Below are 21,902 nucleotides of genomic sequence, written 5' to 3'. Positions count from 1 at the left end.
AAGTGCGTCAGTTTCTGGCGAGCCTGAATTTCGGGCACATAGACTTTGCTTTAGTAGTTTAAAGGATCTTAGACCACCTCAATCACTGAATCCTTACCCCTTGCATGTCCCAGTCGCAGGCCCTTTCAAAAAGCAACATTTAGTTTGTGTATGGTACACCCAATGCATGCTGGGATAACCTAATCCAAGATGGTGGTCATGGCACTGCCAAGGAGATATTCGGGCAAGAACAAGATATTTGTTTGAAGTATTCTTTTACTGCAAGTACACATGAGATGTGTCTGCTATATAAATGGGGTACAACAAGGAGAACAGGTTCTGTATATTGAGGTGTAGTTGGGGAACTCGGTGGGGCAGTGCACTGCACAATGATCTTTCACCTCATGCCAAAGGTCCGATGAAGGGTCATCAATCTGAAACATTAACTCTGATTCTCTCTCCACAGATGCTGCCTGACCTGCTGAGTATCTCCAGCATTTTCTGTTTTTATTTCACCTCATGCAACTGGCTTCTAATCTAGTCCAGGCTGCTGGGACAGTTGCCTCGGTCCGTGTGAAATAGTTTAGGATGTGGTTCTCAAGGCATTTTCCACAGCATAAACCGGCTACTAATTCAGCAATCCCACTCAGGGAGGTGAGTGGAAGAGTGGGAGATGGGGAAATTGGCACACTGGTACTGTAGTACTGTAGGTGCCCCTCTGCAAGGGGGCAGAGAGTAGACAGCGCTTTACTCTACATTTAACCTGTACCTCACCATGGGGTGCTTGATACTGGCATGCAAAGTTATCCATTCCCCAGCATTAACATAATGTCAACTTCGAGATTTCACACCGTAACACCTTGGGACATGCTTCCAACACCTGTATTAAAGGAATGCTTTCCTTGCAGAAATAGTGCACAGCTTTGGTGCGTTATGGGTGCATGACAGTTTCAGTCCCCTGGCTTTCCAACACAGGAGTAAATGCAAGCTTACATTTGCAGATTCCAAGTTCCACATCTGGTATTAAAATACCCCCAACTGGCTGCATTCTGGGTTGACATCAGGGGTCTCTTAAGCTCACATAAGACAGCGACAACATAGTCATGGATGGTCCCTGCTGCATTATAGGGCTTCAGAAATTGGGGCCTGGAAAACAAAATAACACTGTCACTGATACAGATACAACTTAATATGTTATTAAACATAAGAAATAGGAGCAGGAGTAGGCCATTCAGTCCCTCAAGTCTTCTCCAACATTCAACAAGATCATGGTTGATCTTCTACCTCAACTCCACCTTCCCGCACAATCCCCATTTCCCAGATAGCACTAACCAGTACCTACGTGTTCAAAATAAATTGTAAAATAACTCCTGACTCCTACTGATTTTTAAAGGACACAAGTTAAGCAACAAGAGTAGAGTATCCCTAAGAATGAAACACAAAGCAACAGCCTCAATTCAAATGCTTAAAGAATGTGAACAGTTCAGCAAAATCATTATCAATGCATGCCCCACTATGTCTGAACAGAGGGCTCTTTACCCAATTATCAGACCACACACTGCAACATCATCGTCGCTGGGCCACAATCCTGGAACTCCCTCCCTAACAGCACAGAGAGATCACACGGACTGCAGCGGTTCAAGGCGACGGCTCACCACCACCTTCTCAAGGGCAATAAATGCCGACGATTCCCACATACCCAAATGAATTTTTTAAAACTCACAGGCAAAGGCTTGTTTTCTAGCTAATGCTCGGACAGAGACTACCCTTCTCTTCAGTCAGCTATTGAATTCTGTTGTAAGCCAGGCTCATGTTTTTGAGAGGACCAATTCAGATTAAACATTATCTCGCTCGCTTACCTGTAAACCTGGGACTCCAGTGCAGTGGTTTGGGGTGGTAACGCATTGTGGATAGAAAGTGGTGATTATAGGAACAGGAGGCGGCCATTCAGTCCCTCGAGCTTGTTCCGCCATTCAATTAGATCATGGATGATCTATATGTTAACTCCATCTACCCGCCTTGGTTCCTTAACCCTTAATACCCTGCCCAACAAGAAAACAATCAATTTCAGTTTTGAAATTTTCAATTGACCCCCAGCACCCACAGCCTTTGGGGGGGAGTTTTCCTGATTCCCACGGCCCTTTGTGTGAAGAAGTGCTTCCTGACATCACCCTGAACGGCTGGGCTCTAATTTTAAGGTCCTGCCCCTTGTTCTGGACTCCCCCCACCAGAGGGAATAGTTTCTCTCGCTCGGCCCCATCAAATCCTTTCATCATCTTAAACCCCTCGATCAGATTCCCCCTTAATCTCCTACACTCGAGGGAATACAAGCTGAGTCTGTGCAACCTGTTCTCATAACTTAATCCTTTTAGCCCCGATATCATTCTGGTGAATCTGTGCTGTTCCCCCTCCGAGACCAATATATCCTTCCTCAGGAGTGGGGCCCAGAACTAGACACAGTTACTCCTGAGAGGGTATTGTGAGCCTTTCAAATTCCTGGAAATAGTTTACGAAACAAATACTCATCCCTGAGTTGGTTACAACATGAATCAGACACTAGGTATTGCTCCTCCAACTATGTAACTTAACTTTAATATCAAACTTATTATCCCTACATTACACAAGTGACTGCACTTCAAAAGTACTTCATTGGCTGTGAGGTGATTTGTATGTCCTGCAGTTGTGAAAGGCGCTATAGGAATGCGTGGTCTTCTTTCAAAGAATCGTCTCTGCTGCACCAGTGTAGCCTGTGGTATTCCCAGCCTCTCTGAAGCTGATATTTTTATTGGTTTTAGTGGGTTTAATGAGTTTTACATTGTTTGGTCACTTTTATATTGGATTCAACAGAAAACCCACTAAAATCAAACTAAAATGCAATATAAAACTCGTAAGAACATAAGAATTAGGAGCAGGAGTAGGCCACACGGCCCGTCAAGCCTGCTCCGCCATTCACTAAGATGATGGCCACCTCAACTTCACTTTCTTGCCCAATCCCCATATTCTTTGATTCCCTTAAGAGTCTAAAAATCTATCGATCTCAGCCTTGAATGCACTCAACGACTGAGGAGCCACAGCTCCAAAGAGTGAAGAAATTCCTCATCCAAGTCCTAAATGGCCAACCTCTTATCCTGAAACTGTGACCCCCTGGTTCTACTCTCTCAGCATCTACCCTGTCAAGACTTCTCAGAATCTTATGTTTCAATGAGATTACATCTCAAACTCCAGAGAGTATAGGCCCAATTGACTCAACTTGCTAAATTAAACCCACTAAATCCCAAATAAGACTTGCTTAATCCAAAATAACACCCACTGAATCCAGTATAACAGTTACTAAATTCAATGTAAACTCACTAAACCTAATATAAAAACTATTAAATTCAATATAAAACCTAGTAGTCATAGAATGGTTACAGCACAGAAGGCAGCCATTCGGCCCATCGAGCCCGTGCCGGCTCTCTGCAAGAGCATCTCAGCCAGTCCCACTCACCCGCTCTTTCCCCGTAGTCCTACAGGTACTTATCCAACTCCCTTTTGAAACCACGATTGAGTCTGCCTCCAGCACCCTCTCAGGCCGTGCATTCCAGATCATAACCACTCGCTGCGTAGAAAGGTTTTTCCTCATGTGGCCTTTGGTTCTTTTGCCAATCGCTTTAAATCTGTGTCCTCTGGTTCTCGACCCTTCCACCAATGGGAACAGTTTCTCTCTATGTACTCTGTCTAGACCCCTCATGATTTTGAACACCTCGGATCAAATCTCCTCTCGACAACCTTCTCTGCTCTAAGGAGAACAACCCCACCTTCTCCTGTCTATCCACGTAACTGAAGTCCCTCATCCCTGGAACCATTCTTGTAAATCTTTTCTGCACCCTCTCGAAGGCCTTTACATCGTTCCTAAAGTGTGGCGCCCAGAATTGGACACAATACTCTAGTTCAGATTGGACCAGTGTTTTATAAGGATTCGTCATAACTTCCTTCGATTAAATCTAATATAAAACCTGCTCGATTCAATATAATACCCACTAAACTCAAAACAATACCCAGCTTGGCCTAGTAGGCAGCACCAGCCTCTGAGTCAGATGGTCGTGGGTTCAAGCTCCACTCCAGGACCTGAGCACATAATCCAGGCAGCCCTCAGTGCAATACTGAGGAAGAGCTGCACTGTTGGGAGTTCATCTTCAGATGAGGTGTTAAGCCAAGGCCCTGTCTACCTAGCCAAGTTGACATTAAAAAAAAAATCCCCTGGCATTATTTGAAGAACAGGAGTGCTCTCCTGATATCCTGGCCAACAATGATGGTCCATATATTGAGTGTAAGAGGCGGGAGAAACGTCTTTACACAGAGAGTGGCGGGGCTGTGGAATTCACTCCCAGGGTTAGTGGTTGCGGCATAAACTGTGTCAACATTCAAGATTAGACTGGATAGCATGGATCAAGGAAAAGGGGATGAAACGATATGGAAAATGGATGGGTAAATGTTTGGGAAGGGAAACACAGACACGGACTGGATGGGCCAAATTGTCTGCTTCTGTGCTATAATTTCTATGTATAACATTTATCCTATAACCAACATCAAAAACAAACAGATTAACTTGTCATTTATCGTAATTGTTGTTTATGGAACCTTGCTGTGCATAAATTAGCTGCTATGTTGGCCTATGATTCAACAGTGACAACATTTCAGAAGTAATTTATTGGCTCTGAAGTGCTTTGTGGTGTCCTGGGAATGTGGAAAGTGCTATATAAACCCCACAAACACTTTATAAAAGGAGGTTTTGTGAGAATTCGGGATAATTTTCTATTATGGGCCCATTTCTCCTCGTCGAACCGCAGGAATCCTTGCAGCTAGCAGAGAGGAGAGATTCATAAAAACTTACATCTATATCACTCCTTGTAGGAACATAGGCCATTAAGCCCCTCGGGCCTGTACTGCCATTCAATGAGATTTAAGCCGATCTGTGACCTAACTCCATATACCTGCCTTTGGCCCATATTCTTTAAAACGGTTAACAAAAATCTCAGAGTTAGAATTAACAATTGATCTAGCATCAACAGCAGTTTGGGGTAGAAAGTTCCAAACATCTACCGCCCATTGGGTGGAGAAGTGTTTCCTAACTTTACTGCTGAAAGGCTTGGCTCTAATTTTTAGACTATGTCTCCTAGTCCTACAATCCCCAACCAGCAGAAATAGTTTCTCTATCAGTTCCCCTTTACTATCTAGAGAACTTAGATCAGAACAGCCCATAAACTTCTAAATTCCAGGGAATAGATATACAAAAATACTTCTCAGAGTGTTTCCCCCCAGGTTGGCCTGATTTCATTCTGGGTCAGAGATGACAGGACAGTATCTGACCCATTGCATTCCCCAGCCCCATCTTATTATTGTTTATTTAGGTCTTTCTTGATTAAGCAATATATCAGGAGCACCCCTTCAACTTTATGTTCGCTGCCGTGCTTGTAAAGAAGTTTGGAGATGTCTACCTGTTTTTCATGTACCAGAAAATGGTGGCACAGCCAAAGCCGCTGGCAAGACCGAGATGAGAATCAGGCTGTGTGAGTGAAGTGAGAAATTCGTGGCTGCAGCGGCCATCTTGCCATGTGACCAGGTGACTCGTCTCCCCGGGCTGGAACATGAAACCTGCTTCAGTCCTCTGCCATATACAACCTAAAACAGGGGAGAGCAGAAAAAATATATAACCCGTGTCTCCCCATAGCAAACTCAAACAGACCCTCAACATCGCTCACCAAACCACTCAACATCTCTCCTCACCAAACCAAATCAGACCCTCAACATCTCCCTGCCCCTCGTCAAACCGAACCAGACCTTCAATATCTTTCCTCACCAAATCAAACCAGACCTCAGCACCTCACCGTACCAAATCAAACTACAGCCTGAACATCTCACCAAACCAAACCAGTTCCTCAACACCTTACTGCTCCTTACTTTGTTTACCAGCTGTACCTGATTATTTACTGCGGCTGTACCAGCTCCTCCACACCTCACCGATCACCTTGTTTACAAAGGGTGCAGTTTATTGCTTTTCTGGTTTAGTTTCCTCAGCTTAAAGCTCAAGTAAATGTTTTCAAAGTGAAAAGTTAATTGGGTTGAGTTCAAAAGTAAAACCCTACTCGACAAATGCCAAGTTACTCTGAAACTGTTTTCCTCCCGCTGTTCAGGTCCCATTTGTCTCTGGTTTGATACATGATGAAAAACAAGACACTGGGATCTACACAAGGCTGCAAGGTACTAGTGGGACGAGGAAATGCCAAGAGTCGACTTAAACTGGAAATAAATAGCAGCAGTAAAACCACTCCACTCGTTTGGGAACTGACGGTGTATGTTCTGACAATATACACGGCTCCACTGATTCTCCAAAATTCATAATCTATGTATAAAGGGTAATGGCAATCTGGAACTCTCGCCCCCAAAAAACCTGAAGCTAGGAGTCAATTTCAAATGCGTTAGGGTGATATGTGGAACCTTATCGAATACCTTCTGGAAGGTCATATAAACTATATCCATAGATATTCCCGTTTACTACTTTAGTTACTTCCTCAAAAAATGTAATTACATTTGCTACACATGACCTATCTGTTACAAATCCATGCTGGCTCTCTCTAATCAGCTCAAATTTCTCTAAGTGCTCAGTCATTTTGTCCTTATAGATTCTAATAACTTCCTCACAACAGATGTTAGACTAGGTCCGTTATTTCCTACTTTCTCTCTCTCTCACCTTTCTTAAATAATGGAGTTACATTTGCAATTTTCCAATCAAAAGGAACAATCTCTGACTCGAGGGAGCTTTGGAAGATTATGGCTAAAGCATCTGCAACTACTTCCTTTAAAACTCTGGGGTGGAAACCATCAGGTCCTGGGGATTTGCCAGTCTTTAGTGTCATTATTTTTTCTTGCTTACGTTAACACTAGTGAGGTAGATGGAGTTCGGATACAGAGCAGCCATGACCTAATTGAATGGCGGGACAGGCTTGAGGAGCTGATTGGCCTCCCCCTGTTCCTATGTAATATCTGCACACATGTGACTGATGTGCCAATCGGGAGAGTGGAACTTACAAGAACAATCTTACTATAGAAGCTATTCCTGCATCTGAGCCGGAAGGTTCAGGGTTTGATCCCCTGCTCTGGCTCGGAATTCCAGATTGACATCCAGCAGGATCCTGGTGTTCAGTGTGTATGGGGCCCCGCTCACTGTTGTGGGAGTCCATAGACCCCTCCTGCCTTGTAGGGCTAACCAGTGCCTGGGGTAAAGCTGGAGCGTTCACTGTTAATCCGCCCGCCAATCCTCCCACTGCTTCTCACGGTTCTCCAAGGGACCAGCGCGAAGATACAAAGGCAACAACCTTGGAAGCTATGGATGCATTGGTTAAACTGCGGCCAACGACGCATCATTTCTTAACGGCAACTTAACCTGCCAGTATCAGGGAATCTGATTCACCATGCAGCTCGAAATCAGCCAACGACCCAATGAAGAAATTTCTCCTCATTGCCCCTCTACTTGTGTCAGCCGTGGCTCAGTGGGCAGCACACTCACCTCTGGATCACAAGGTTGTGGGTTCAAATCTCACTCCAGGGACTTCAGTACATTAGTCTAGGCTGACACTCTAGTGCAGTGCTGCACTGTCGGAGGGGCCGTATTTCGGATGAGACATTAAACCGAGGCCCCATCTGCTCTCTCAGGTGGACGTAAAAGATCCCATGGCACTATTTCTAAGAAGAGCAGGGGAGTTATCCCCGGTGTCCTGGTCAATATTTATCCCTCAATCAACATAACAAAAAAACAGATTATCTGGTCATTAGCACATTGCTGTTTGTGGGAGCTTGCTGTACACAAATTGGCTGCCGCGTTTCCCACATTACAAGTGACTTCACTTCAAAAGTACTTCATTGGCTGTAAAGCGCTTTGAGACGTCCAGTGGTCGTGAAAGGCACTATATAAATGCAAGTCTTTCTTTCTTTCTCTAGTTCTTTTGGCAATGATTCTAAATCTGTGACCTCTGGTTACCAACCCTCCTGCCAGTGGAAAGTTTCTCCCGATTGATTATCAAAACCCCTGATTGGTTTTGAACGTCTATTAAATCTCCCCTTAAACTCCGCTGCTCTAAGGAGAACAATCCCAGCTTCTCCACAAAACTGAAGACCTTCGTATCATCGAGGTAAGCCTCCTCTGTACCCTCCCCAAAGCTGGTAAAGTTACGATACCATAGCGGGAGTGGCCCCTAGGGAACTCCTGGCCGTTGTTTCTGCTGCAGAGGCTCTGGGCCACCCATGTGGACAGAAGCAGCTCCTTTCAGTGGCGGAGAATGTACCCGCAACGTTTCAAATGCACTCGGAGTCACAAGTAGTTGCACTATTCATCCATGCCTTTGTTACGTTTAGACTTGACTAAACTTAACTCCCAACAGCGACAGGCCGGAACGCCGCACCACCATAGTTGTCCGGGAACTTAGACGCTTCGATGTCGACATCACCGCCCTAAGCGAGATCCGACGGGCAGGGGGAAGGCCAGCTCAAGGAACAACAAGGCTGTAGTAATACCTGCCCTCCTGTATGGCTCAGAGACATGGACCATATACAGCAGACACTTCAAGTCGCTGGAGAAATATAATCAACGACGTCGCCGCAAGATCCTACAAATCCCCTGGGAGGACAGACGCACCAACGTTAGCGTCCTCGACCAGGCCAACATCCCCAGCATTGAAACACTGACCACACTTGATCAGCTCCGCTGGGCAGGCCACGCAGTTCGCATGCCAGACATGAGACTCCCAAAGCAAGCGCTCTACTCGGAACTCCTTCATGGCAAACAATCCAAAAGTGGGCAGAGGAAACGTTACAAGGACACCCTCAAAGCCTCCCTGATAAAATGCAACATCCCCAGCGACACCAGAGAGTCCCTGGCCAAAGACAGCCCTAAGTGGAGGAAGAGCATCCGGGAGGACGCTGAGCACATCGAGTCTCATCGCCGAGAGCATGCAGAAATCAAGCACAGGCAGCGGAAAGAGCGTGTGGCAAACCAGTCCCACCCACCCTTTCCCTCAATGATTATCTGTCCCACCCGTGACAGGGACTGTGGTTCTCGTATTGGATTGTTCAGTTACCTAAGGACTCATTTTTAGAGTGGAAGCAAGTCTTCCTCGATTCCGAGGGACTGCCTATGATGATAATGATGACTTGACTATTCCAACTCACTCCTGGCTGGCCTTCCACATTCTACCCTACGTAAACTAGAAGTGACCCAAAACTCAGCTGCCCGTGCCCTAACTGGCACCAAGTCCCGCTCACCCATCACCCGTGTCCGCTGCCCAGTGTCCTAACTCGCACCAAGTCCCGCTCACCCATCACCTGTGTCCGCTGCCCAGTGTCCTAACTCGCACCAAGTCCCGTTCACCCATCACCCGTGTCCGCTGCCCAGTGTCCTAACTCGCACCAAGTCCCGCTCACCCATCACCCGTGTCCGCTGCCCAGTGTCCTAACTCGCACCAAGTCCCGCTCACCTATCACCCTCTGTGCTCGCTGATCTACATCAGCTTCCGGTTAAGCAACGCCTCGATTTCAAATTTCTCATCCTTGGTTTCAAATCCCTCCATGGCCGCCACCCCCCCCAGAGATGTCTGCGCTCCTCTAATTCTGGCCTCTTGAGCATCCCTGATTATAACTGTTCAGCCATTGGTGGTCGTGCTTTCTGTTGCCTAGGCCCTAAGCTCTGGAATTCCCTCCCTAAACCTCTCCATCTCTCTTTCTTCCTTCAAGACGGTTCTTAAAACCTACATCTTTGACCAAGCTCCTGCCCTAATTTCTCCTTTGTGGCTCAGTGTCAAATTTTTTGTCTCAATACTCCTGTGAAGCACCTTGGGATGTTTCACTACATTAAGGGTGCTATATAAATACAAGTTGCTGTTACAGTTAAAACTGGTGGCTGCAAGGGGCGGGCCCAGGTGGTCTGCGAGTTCACGAGATCAAGGCTGTATTCGTTAGAACAGAGGAAATAGAGATGTTTCAAATTATGAAGTGATGGGGCAGAGTAGACAGAAACAGACGGTTTGCAGTGATTGAGGTGTCCAGAATCAGGGGACATAAATATAAGATCAAATTAAGGGATTTAAAACAGAAACAGATATGGGAACAGGACAAACGCATTGGATTAGGATACCACTCATGTGGAGTATAGGCACTACCATGGCACTATTTCAAAGCAAAGCAGGAGAGTTATCCCCCCTGCCTGGCCAATATTTATCCCTTAATCAACTGATAGATTGGGAAGATTCATTAAAAGACATGACTGTGGATAGGCAATGGCTAACATTTAAGGAACGAATGCATTAATTGCAACAGTTATACATTCCTTTCTGGCGCAAAAACACAAAAAGAAAAGTAGTCTAACCATGCCAACCATGGCTAGCAAAAGAAATTAAGGATAGTATTAGATCCAAGGAGGAGTTATACAAAGTTGCCAGAAAAAGTAGCAAGCCTGAGGATTGGGAGCAGTTTAGAATTCAGCAAAAACGAACCAAAAGATTAAGAGGGGAAAAATAACAGTATGAGAGTAAACTTGCAAGGAACATAAAAATCGACTGCAAAAGTTTCTACAGGTATGTAAAAGGAAAAAGATTAGTGAAGACAAATGTAGGTCTTTTACAGTCAGAAACAAGACAATTTATAATGGGGAACAAGGAAATGGCAGAATTAAATAAATACTTTGGTTCTGTCTTCACGGAAGAGGACACAAATAACATCCCATGAAATGCTAGGGAACCAAGGGTCTAGTGAGCAAGAGGAATTAAAGGAAATGATTATTAGATATAGAAAATAGTACCATGCCAATCGGCCCTTCAAATCTGCACCGCCATTCAATATGATCATGGCCGATCCTCTATCTCAACACCATATTCCCGCTTTTTCCCCATACCCCTTGATGTCTTTTGTTTCTAGAAATCTATCTATCTCCCTTTTAAATATATTCAGTGACTTAGCCTCCACAGCCTTCTGTGGTAGAGAATTCCACAGATTCAGCACCCTCTGAGTGAAAACATTTATTGGCCTTCAGTCCCATTAGTTTCTCCAGCACTATTTTCTTACTAATAATCATTTCCTTTAATTCCTCTTACTCACTAGACCCTTGGTTCCCTAGAATTTCTGGGACGTTATTTGTGTCCTCTTCTGAAGACAGAACCGAAGTATTTATTTAATTGTTCTGCCATTTCCTTGTTCCCCATTACAAATTCTCCTGTTTCTGTCTGTAAAGGACCTACATTTGTCTTCACTAATCCTTTTCTTTTTACGTACCTGTAGAAACTTTTGCAGTTGGTTTTTATGTTCCTTGCAAGTTTACTTTCATATGCTATTTTCCCCTCTTAATCAATCTCTTGCTCCTTTTTTGCTGAATTCTAAACAGCTCCCAATCCTCAGGCTTGCTACTTTTTCTGGCAACTTTGTATAACTCCTCCTTGGATCTGATACTATCCTTAATTTCTTTTGTTAGCCATGGTTGGGCCACTTTTCCTTTTGTGTTTTTATGCCATTAGTAAGAAAATAGTGCTGGAGAAACTAATGGGACTGAAAGCCGATAAATCCCCAGGGTCTGGTAATCTGCATTCCAGGGTACTAAAAGAGGTAGCCATGGAAATAGTGGATGCATTGGTTGTCATCTTCCAAAATTCTATAGATTATGGAACAGTTCCTGCAGATTGGAGGGGGGCAAATGTAACCCCACTTTTTTTTAAAAAGAGAGAAAACAGGGAACTGCAGACCGGCTAGCCTAACATCAGTAGTAGGGAAAATGCTAGTCTATTATAAAGGATGTGATAATGGGACACTTAGAAAATATCAACGGGATTAGACAAAGTCAACATGGATTTATGAAAGGAAAATCGCGTTTAACAAATCTACTGGAGTTTTTTTTGAGGATGTAACTGATAGAATAGATAAGGGAGAACCAGTGAATGTAGTGTATTTGGATTTTCAGAAGGCCTTTAATAAAATCCCACATAAGAGGTTAGTGTGCAAAATTAAAGCACACAGGATTGGGGGTAATATACTGGCATGGATTGAAATTGATTAACTGACAGGAAACAGAGTGTAGGAGTAAACGGGTCTTTTTCGGGGTGGCGGGCAGTGACTAGTGGGGTACCACAGGGATCAGTGCTTGGGCCCCAGCTATTCACAATATATATATATAAATGATTTGGATGAGGGAACCAAATGTAATATTTCCAAGTTTGCTGATGACACAAAACTAGGTGGGGTTGTGAGTTGTGAGGAGGATGCAAAGACGCTGCAAGGCAATTTAGATCGGTTGAGTGAGTGGGCAAACACATGGTAGATGCAGTATAACGTGGATAAATGTGAAGTTATCCACTTTGGTAAGAAAAACATAAGGACAAAGTATTATTTAAATGATGATAGCTTGGGAAATGTCGAAGTAGAGGGACCTGGGTGTCCTTGTACACCAGTCATTGAAAGCAAACATGCAGGTGCAGCAAGCAGTTAAGACGGCAAATGGTATGTTGGCCTTCATTGCAAGAGGATTTGAGTACAGGAGCAAGGATATCTTGCTACAGTTATACAGGGTCTTGGTGAGACGGCACCTGGAGTATTGTGTGCAGTTTTGGTCTCCTTACCCAAGAAAGGATATACTTGCCATAGAGGGAGTGCAACCAAGGTTCACCAGATTGATTCCTGTCAGGACTGTCGTATGAGGAGAGATTGGGTCGACTAGGGCTGTATTCGCTAGAGTTTAGAAGAATGAGAGGGGATCTCATTGAAACGTATAAAATTCTGACGGGGTTGGACAGACTGGATGCGGGGAGGATATTTCCCCTGGCTGGGAAGTCTAGAACAAGGGGTCACAGTCTCAGGATACGGAGTAGGAAATTTAGGACTGAGATGAGGAGAAATTTCAAAACTCAGAGGGTGGTGAACCTGTGGAATTCTCTACCACAGAAGGCTGTGAAGACCAAGTCATTGAATATATTTAAGGAGGAGATAGATAGATTTCTAGACACAAAAGGCATCAAGGAGTATGGGGAGAAAGTGGGAATATGGTGTTGAGATAGAGGATCAGCCATGATCATATTGAATGACGGTGCAGGCTCGAAGGGCCGAATGGCCTACTCCTGCTCCTATTTTCTTTATTTCTAACACCTAAAAGACTGATGATCTGGTCACTGCTATCTGTGGGAGCTTGCTGTACACAAATTAGCTGTCCCGTTTCCTACATTACAGCAGTGATTAAACTTCATTGGCTGTGAAGTCTAATTCTGCCCTCTTGAGCATCCCTGATTATAATCGCTCAACCACTGATGGCCGTGCCTTCTGTTGCCGAGGCCCCAAGCTCTGGAACTCCCTCCCTAAACCTCTCTGCCTCTCCTCCTTCAAGACGCTCCTTAAAACCTATCTCTTTGACCAAGCTTTTGGTCACCTGCCCTAATTTCTCTTTCTGCGGCTCGGTGTCAAATTTTTAATCTCATAATACTTCTGTGAAGCACCTTGGGATGTTTCACGTTAAAGGCGCTATATAAATACAAGTTGTTGTTTTTGCGAAGTGCTTTGGGACACCGATATATAAATGCAAATCTTTATTCGTCTGAATTTCACGCAGATTAAACTGGAGACGGAGGTTAACTATGCTCCCTCAGCCTCCAATGAACAACGAGCAGCGGGGAGATTCCCCCCTCTGCCGCCTTCCTGCAGTTACCTCTCTCACTTCTCCACAGCATGACTCCGTGCATCTGTCCCGAGACACCGATCCTCCCCACCCTGCGGAGACGCTCGCTGGGCAGCGCAGCAACACAGCGGTGAAGGGCGGACACGATCTGAGCAACATCCTGCTCCCGGCTCTGGAATGAAAATCAAGATGACAAACCTCTCGGCAGACAGTGGTCCTTCCTTCCTTCACCTCTCCCTTACTCTTCTTTTCCTCTGGTCTACCCATTCTTTTACCACAGGCCACACCTGGCAGATTTGAGTTTTAATTGAGGTTTTCCTTGCCTCGAAGGAGGCTGAGATAGACCCACCTGCAAGGCGAACTCTCGGGCTTAGGAATAGGCCATTCGGCCAAAGCCCATGCCATCTTTTTAATCTTGATTCCCCGCCTTTTCTTCATACCATTACATCATTACTTCTCAAGTTACATATCTCAGTTCTCTTGCTTTTAAACACCTCAATTAATTCATGATCAGCCATGATCATATTGAATGGTGGTGCAGACTTGAAGGGCCGAATGGCCTACTACTGCTCCTATTTTCTATGTTTCTATTCTGTATCTGTGGCCTTCTGGGACAGTGCCTTCAACACTCTCACAATAGAAGATTCAAAGTATTATATAGTATTTACAGCACAGAATCAGGCCTTTCGGCCCAACTGATCCATGCCAGTGTTTATGCTTCACATGAGCCACCTCCCACCAATCTTTATCTAATCCCAACATATCCTTCTATTCCTTTCTCCCTCATGTGCTTACCTAGCTTTCCCTTGAATGCATCTATGCTATTCATTCCCAGATTTGCTTTTAACCAGTTTAATTTAAATTCTAAGCTTAGGTCTCCTTGTTCTGGATTCCTCTACTAAGACGGAAGAGTTGAAGTGATGTTCTCCAACTATCTGTCAATCCATGTCATTATTTAAACATCTCAATTACATCACTCCTTAGCCCCCCTCCTCCAGGGGCTATAATTTTGGTTTACCCAGTCTCTTTTCTTCCCAAGTGTCACAAAGCTGAACTCTCTCCAGGGCCAGTATCTCCTTCCCAACTTGGGCCACACTAAACTCAGCTTAATAGTCCTCTCATTTTCTCTCGCTCTCAGCTTTTCAGGAATTAGGGTTGCAGCCCCAAGCGGAAGTCACCCGCTGTAATGTATTTGCTTCATGGGTTCTTTGCTTAAGAATCCATAGCGACACAGTGCTATTAAGAACTAGTTGGTTTATCCACCAGACTCACAATCACCTGTCTCATCGTGGATCCCCTGAACCCAACTGACTGGGGTTTTATTGAGTCTTGTGAACATCATGTGACTGGCTAAGCCACTCCCAACTCAACAGCTCTACAACTATTTTAAAACATAACTTTAAATCAAGTGCCCCTTTTTGGTAAGGGCACTAGAACCCGTAAATTTAGAAATTAACTGGGAATCAATCAAATGAAAATGTTGTTGCTGGGGGTGATGATGCACTCCAGTCCCTCCGGTGCCCACTTCTCGCAGAAGGCCACGAGCGTACCGGTGGACGCTGCGTGTTCCATCTCCAGGAACACCCTGGCACGAACATAACCATGGAAGAGAGGCAGGCAGTCGAGCTGAATGACTCCCTTGACTGCCCACTGCCTGGACCGGTTAATAGCCACTTTGAGCAGCCCAGGAACAGTCCTACGAGGAGGCCCTCTGACCTGCACGCTCCCCTCTACACCGGGTGCCTAAAGGTCAGGAGCGTGGGACTGAAGTGCAGCCAGAAATCGAGGAGCAGCTCCTTCAAATAATGGAAGAGGGGCTGCAACCTCACATATTGCACGTAAACATGGACTCCTCCAGACTGCAGAAAATGAAGGCGGCCTGGGGGTCCGTGAACCGACTTAAAAACTTACTGCACGGGACTGCCCCCGTGCAACACCCTCCAGGCCAAGTCCCCAATAGATAAAGGGGGGACTCCAACAGCTCTGCAACTATTTTTGAAAATATAAAATCAAGTGCCCCTTTAACCAACAAATTAACAAATAAAACTTTGGAACATTAAACAAATCAAATTAGAATTTGACAGGTGTAATGCATACAATACATTACACCTGTCGAATACGAGGGGGTAGGGTTGATGGACCCTCTCGCACGTTGCATTGCTCTTAATCCGCCATGTTAAATTGCTCGCACCACCACCACCACCAGAGCATCACTCTAGTCTTAGATACAGATCAAGAGGCGCTCCCCAGTATGACCCGTCGAACCCGTGCCGGCTCTCTGCAAGATCAACCTCAGCTAGTCCCCTTTCCCCTGCAAATCTTTTTCTTTCAGGTTCTTATCCAACTCCCTACGGGGGGGGGGGGGAATTTCCACAGGGTTGGAGCAAGGCAGGGCTTTTCCCGCTCGTCCGCCGTAACTGTGATGGAAGAGCTCCGGAAAAGTGCTGCCGTTTCTCCAGGTTTCTGCGGCTCTTCAGCCAAGCGAACGGGGGAGTTTTTTTTTTTTTAAATTTTTCGTTGCCAATCTTTCCAATTCTTTGTCAAATCACAAACGCCAGAGGTCACCTTGCACACATCAAGGATCACTCTGCGCCAATGCTCTTAGCCAAAAGGCCTAGAGCCACTGCACCGTTCCTGGAAGTACTGCAATACCAGGTTTGTGCCGTGGAGGTGGATGGGTCAGGTCCCCCACACACCTCCGTGGAGGTGGATGGGTCAAGCCACCTCACCCCCTGGCTGTGCTTTTGACAGCTGATATGGCACGGTACGAGGACTCTGCATACCTGCGGACGCACCTTACCAAAGTCCAAGTGACAACACTGCCAACCGTCCAGGAAAAACAGTGCGTAAATAACTGGGTACAAGTCAACTTCTGTTGACGCAAAGTGATTTTGTTTTTGTCCGAATCATCCATATAAAACAGCAGAGGGGGCCTTATTTTGCTCTTTTTTACAATTCAAATTAATAGTTAATTCCAATTCATAGAACCACACAGCACAGGAGGCCATTCGGCCCATCGTGCCTGTGCCGGCTCTGTGAAAGAGCGATCCAATTAGTCCTACTCCCCTCACTCTTTCCCCATAGCCCTGCAAATTTATAGTTTTCAAATATTTATCCAATTCCCCACTGGAAGTTACTAGTAAATCTGCTTCCATCACCCTTTCAGGCAGCGCGTTCCAGATCACAACAACTCGCTGCGTAAAGAAATGTCTCAACTCCCATCTGGTTCTTTTACCAATTATCTTAAATTAAGCAACTTGGCATTAGCAGTGTGTTAGCCGTGGCTCAGTGGGTAGCACCCTTGCCTGAGTCGGAAGGTTGTGGGTTCAAGTCCCACTCCAGAGACTTGAGCACAAAATCTAGGCCGACACTCCAGCGTAATACTGAGGGAGTGCTGCACTGTTGGAGGTGCCATCTTTCAGCCAGTATTACAAAAAAAGCAAGCTCGATTTGTGATTCTGTATTTCTTTTACCTGCTCTCCCTCTGGGCTGCTGATCTCTGCCCTGGTTTCCTGGACCTGGCTGTCAACCACTGCCCGGCTCTCAGCCTCCAACAACACCGCCTTCACTGAGCTGGTACCGAGGTCCAGGCCCAAAACGTACCGGGGTGAAGGGACTTGCAAACTCATTTTCTACTGTGAAAACACATTTGCATTTATATAGCATTTATAAAACATCCCAAGGTGCTTCACAGGATCGTAATCAAACAAAGGGACAGGTGGGGTGTGGTCAGGGAGGGTGGAGTGACAGGTGGGATAGCGTCAGGGCCGGTGCGATAGTGGATTCAGCTGCTGCCGTGGCTAGCTTTTTCTGATTTGCCAATACGCATCACGCTTCAAACTGCTCTTCTGAGTGTCCCAAATCAAAATAAGCTAGCCACCGCTGCAACAGAATCAACAACACGGAGGCCGGGGGCCGGCGAGTGGCGGAGGTCGTGGGCCGGAGGTCGGGAGTGGAGAGGATGGACGAGGCACGGAGGAGCGGGAAGGCCAGAGCCCAGAGGTGGAGCAGCGTGGACAAGACCAAGGGAAGGCACAGCACGGGCCAATAGCGAGACTGTGAGGTGGTGAGGCTCACGTTGCGGGTTCTGAATTCCACGTAGAGCGAGGTCCTGTGGGAAGGAGGACAGTCGGGGTACGTTTGAGTCGGTGTCTGTATTGGCACATGCGGCGGAGCCTGGTCTCCAGTCGGCTTGGATCCCCCCGCCCCTGGACCCAGACCTCGCTCCCACAAGCCCGTGTGGAGGCTGGTGTGCAACGGCCACCCCACGCTAAAATAATTCACCCACAGGCATCTTCCACCGTGTAACACGAGTCCAACAGGCACCCGAGTGACTATGTTTAGTGTGGGATCGGGTCATCCCGGGCCCCCAGGGGCTGCCTGTGCTGCTGAGGGAGCGGCAGGTGGGTCAGGACTGGGCCCAAAGGGGTCACAGATGGGTCAAGGCCAGGCCCGGGGGGGGGGGGGGGGTCACAGGTGGGTCAGGGCCAGGCCTAGGAGGGGGTCACAGGTGGGTCAGGGCCCAGGAGGGGTCACAGGTGGGTCAGGGCCCAGGGGGGGGGGTTACAGGTGGGTCAGGGCCCGGGGGGTGGGTCACAGGTGGGTCAGGGCCCGGGGGGGGGGTCACAGGTGGGTCAGGGCCCAGGGGGGGGTCACAGGTGGGTCAGGGCCCAGGGGGGGGTCACAGGTGGGTCAGGGCCCAGGGGGGGGTCACAGGTAGGTCAGGGCCCAGGGGGGGGTCACAGGTGGGTCAGGGCCCAGGGGGGGGGTCACAGGTGGGTCAGGGCCCAGGGGGGGGTCACAGGTGGGTCAGGGCCCAGGGGGGGTCACAGGTGGGTCAGGGCCCAGGGGGGGTCACAGGTGGGTCAGGGCCCAGGGGGGGGTCACAGGTGGGTCAGGGCCCAGGGGGGGTCACAGGTGGGTCAGGGCCTAGGAGGGGGGGGGTCACAGGTGGGTCAGGGCCCAGGGGGGGTCACAGGTGGGTCAGGGCCCAGGGGGGGTCACAGGTGGGTCAGGGCCCAGGGGGGGGTCACAGGTGGGTCAGGGCCCAGGGGGGGTCACAGGTGGGTCAGGGCCTAGGAGGGGGGGGGTCACAGGTGGGTCAGAGCCCAGGGGGGGGGTCACAGGTGGGTCAGGGCCTAGGAGGGGGGGGGGTCACAGGTGGGTCAGAGACCGGGGGGGGGGGGGGGGGGGGTCCACAGGTGGGTCAGGGCCCGGGGGGGTTCACAGGTGGGTCAGGGCCCAGGGGGGGGTCACAGGTGGGTCAGGGCCCAGGGGGGGGTCACAGGTGGGTCAGGGCCCAGGGGGGGGGTCACAGGTGGGTCAGGGCCCAGGGGGGGGTCACAGGTGAGTCAGGGCCCAGGGGGGGTCACAGGTGGGTCAGGGCCCAGGGGGGGTCACAGGTGGGTCAGGGCCCAGGGGGGGGTCACAGGTGGGTCAGGGCCCAGGGGGGGGTCACAGGTGGGTCAGGGCCTAGGAGGGGGTCACAGGTGGGTCAGGGCCCAGGGGGGGTCACAGGTGGGTCAGGGCCCAGGGGGGGTCACAGGTGGGTCAGGGCCCAGGGGGGGTCACAGGTGGGTCAGGGCCCAGGGGGGGGTCACAGGTGGGTCAGGGCCCAGGGGGGGTCACAGGTGGGTCAGGGCCTAGGAGGGGGGAGGGGGGTCACAGGTGGGTCAGGGCCCGGGGGGGGGGTCACAGGTGGGTCAGGGCCTAGGGGGGGGTCACAGGTGGGTCAGGGCCCAGGGGGGGGTCACAGGTGGGTCAGGGCCCAGGGGGGGGTCACAGGTGGGTCAGTGCCTAGGGGGGGGGGGGGTCACAGGTGGGTCAGGGCCTAGGAAGGGGGTCACAGGTGGGTCAGGGCCTAGGGGGGGGTCACAGGTGGGTCAGAGCCCGGGGGGGGGGGGTCACAGGTGGGTCAGGGCCCGGGGGGGGGGGGGGTCACAGGTGGGTCAGGGCCCAGGGGGGGGTCACAGGTGGGTCAGGGCCTAGGAAGGGGGTCACAGGTGGGTCAGGGCCTAGGGGGGGTCACAGGTGGGTCAGGGCCTAGGGGGGGTCACAGGTGGGTCAGAGCCCGGGGGGGGGGGGGTCACAGGTGGGTCAGGGCCCAGGGGGGGGGTCACAGGTGGGTCAGAGCCCGGGGGGGGGGGGGGTCACAGGTGGGACAGGGCCCAGGGGGGGGGGTCACAGGTGGGTCAGGGCCCAGGGGGGGGGGTCACAGGTGGGTCAGGGCCCAGGGGGGGGGTCACAGGTGGGTCAGGGCCCAGGGGGGGGTCACAGGTGGGTCAGGGCCCAGGGGGGGGTCACAGGTGGGTCAGGGCCCAGGGGGGGTCACAGGTGGGTCAGGGCCCAGGGGGGGTCACAGGTGGGTCAGGGCCCAGGGGGGGGTCACAGGTGGGTTAGGGCCCAGGGGGGGGTCACAGGTGGGTCAGGGCCCAGGGGGGGGTCACAGGTGGGTCAGGGCCCAGGGGGGGGTCACAGGTGGGTCAGGGCCCAGGGGGGGGTCACAGGTGGGTCAGGGCCCAGGGGGGGGTCACAGGTGGGTCAGGGCCCAGGGGGGGGGGTCACAGGTGGGTCAGGGCCCAGGGGGGGGTCACAGGTGGGTCAGAGCCCAGGGGGGGGGGGGGGTCACAGGTGGGTCAGGGCCCAGGGGGGGGTCACAGGTGGGTCAGGGCCCGGGGGGGGGTCACAGGTGGGTCAGGGCCCAGGGGGGGGTCACAGGTGGGTCAGGGCCCGGGGGGGGTCACAGGTGGGTCAGGGCCCGGGGGGGGGTCACAGGTGGGTCAGGGCCCAGGGGGGGGTTACAGGTGGGTCAGGGCCCGGGGGGTGGGTCACAGGTGGGTCAGGGCCCGGGGGGGGGGTCACAGGTGGGTCAGGGCCCAGGGGGGGGTCACAGGTGGGTCAGGGCCCAGGGGGGGGTCACAGGTGGGTCAGGGCCCAGGGGGGGGGTCACAGGTAGGTCAGGGCCCAGGGGGGGGTCACAGGTGGGTCAGGGCCCAGGGGGGGGTCACAGGTGGGTCAGGGCCCAGGGGGGGGTCACAGGTGGGTCAGGGCCCAGGGGGGGTCACAGGTGGGTCTGGGCCCAGGGGGGGTCACAGGTGGGTCAGGGCCCAGGGGGGGGTCACAGGTGGGTCAGGGCCCAGGGGGGGTCACAGGTGGGTCAGGGCCTAGGAGGGGGGGGGGTCACAGGTGGGTCAGGGCCCAGGGGGGGTCACAGGTGGGTCAGGGCCCAGGGGGGGGTCACAGGTGGGTCAGGGCCCAGGGGGGGTCACAGGTGGGTCAGGGCCTAGGAGGGGGGGGGTCACAGGTGGGTCAGAGCCCAGGGGGGGGTCACAGGTGGGTCAGGGTCTAGGAGGGGGGGGGTCACAGGGGGGTCAGAGACCGGGGGGGGGTCACAGGTGGGTCAGGGCCCAGGGGGGTTCACAGGTGGGTCAGGGCCCAGGGGGGGGTCACAGGTGGGTCAGGGCCCAGGGGGGGGTCACAGGTGGGTCAGGGCCCAGGGGGGGTCACAGGTGGGTCAGGGCCCAGGGGGGGTCACAGGTGGGTCAGGGCCTAGGAGGGGGGAGGGGGGTCACAGGTGGGTCAGGGCCCGGGGGGGGGGGGTCACAGGTGGGTCAGGGCCTAGGGGGGGGGTCACAGGTGGGTCAGGGCCCAGGGGGGGGTCACAGGTGGGTCAGGGCCCAGGGGGGGGTCACAGGTGGGTCAGTGCCTAGGGGGGGGGGGGGGTCACAGGTGGGTCAGGGCCTAGGAAGGGGGTCACAGGTGGGTCAGGGCCTAGGGGGGGGTCACAGGTGGGTCAGAGCCCGGGGGGGGGGGGTCACAGGTGGGTCAGGGCCCGGGGGGGGGGGGGGTCACAGGTGGGTCAGGGCCCAGGGGGGGGTCACAGGTGGGTCAGGGCCTAGGAAGGGGCTCACAGGTGGGTCAGGGCCTAGGGGGGGTCACAGGTGGGTCAGGGCCTAGGGGGGGTCACAGGTGGGTCAGAGCCCGGGGGGGGGGGGGGTCACAGGTGGGTCAGGGCCCAGGGGGGGGGTCACAGGTGGGTCAGAGCCCGGGGGGGGGGGGGGGGTCACAGGTGGGACAGGGCCCAGGGGGGGGGTCACAGGTGGGTCAGGGCCCAGGGGGGGGGGGTCACAGGTGGGTCAGGGCCCAGGGGGGGGGTCACAGGTGGGTCAGGGCCCAGGGGGGGGTCACAGGTGGGTCAGGGCCCAGGGGGGGTCACAGGTGGGTCAGGGCCCAGGGGGGTCACAGG

General features: G+C 51.1%; 1 protein-coding gene across 2 annotated transcripts in view; it reads right to left on the bottom strand.

Annotated features, from left to right (window-relative positions):
* The window catches only part of shpk (sedoheptulokinase), a 35,041-nt gene that overhangs the window by 11,026 nt on the left and 2,113 nt on the right, over window positions 1–21,902 (bottom strand). Inside the window, exons 2-5 of one of the 2 annotated variants that reach the window (XM_070858040.1) lie at window positions 17,131–17,292; window positions 13,688–13,829; window positions 5,457–5,640; window positions 973–1,125 (exon numbers count right to left, since the gene is read on the bottom strand). In XM_070858040.1, the coding sequence (XP_070714141.1) occupies window positions 973–1,125; window positions 5,457–5,640; window positions 13,688–13,829; window positions 17,131–17,286 (635 nt within the window). In that variant the 5' untranslated portion in view covers window positions 17,287–17,292. The remainder of the gene's footprint in view (window positions 1–972; window positions 1,126–5,456; window positions 5,641–13,687; window positions 13,830–17,130; window positions 17,293–21,902) is intronic. The other variant, XM_070858041.1, reaches the window with a different exon arrangement.

The sequence above is a fragment of the Pristiophorus japonicus genome, chromosome 16 (assembly GCF_044704955.1).
Source record: "Pristiophorus japonicus isolate sPriJap1 chromosome 16, sPriJap1.hap1, whole genome shotgun sequence".
NCBI classification, from domain to species: Eukaryota; Metazoa; Chordata; class Chondrichthyes; family Pristiophoridae; genus Pristiophorus; species Pristiophorus japonicus.
Note: the sequence above shows the minus strand (reverse complement) of the source record. Positions and strands in the feature narration are given on the sequence as shown.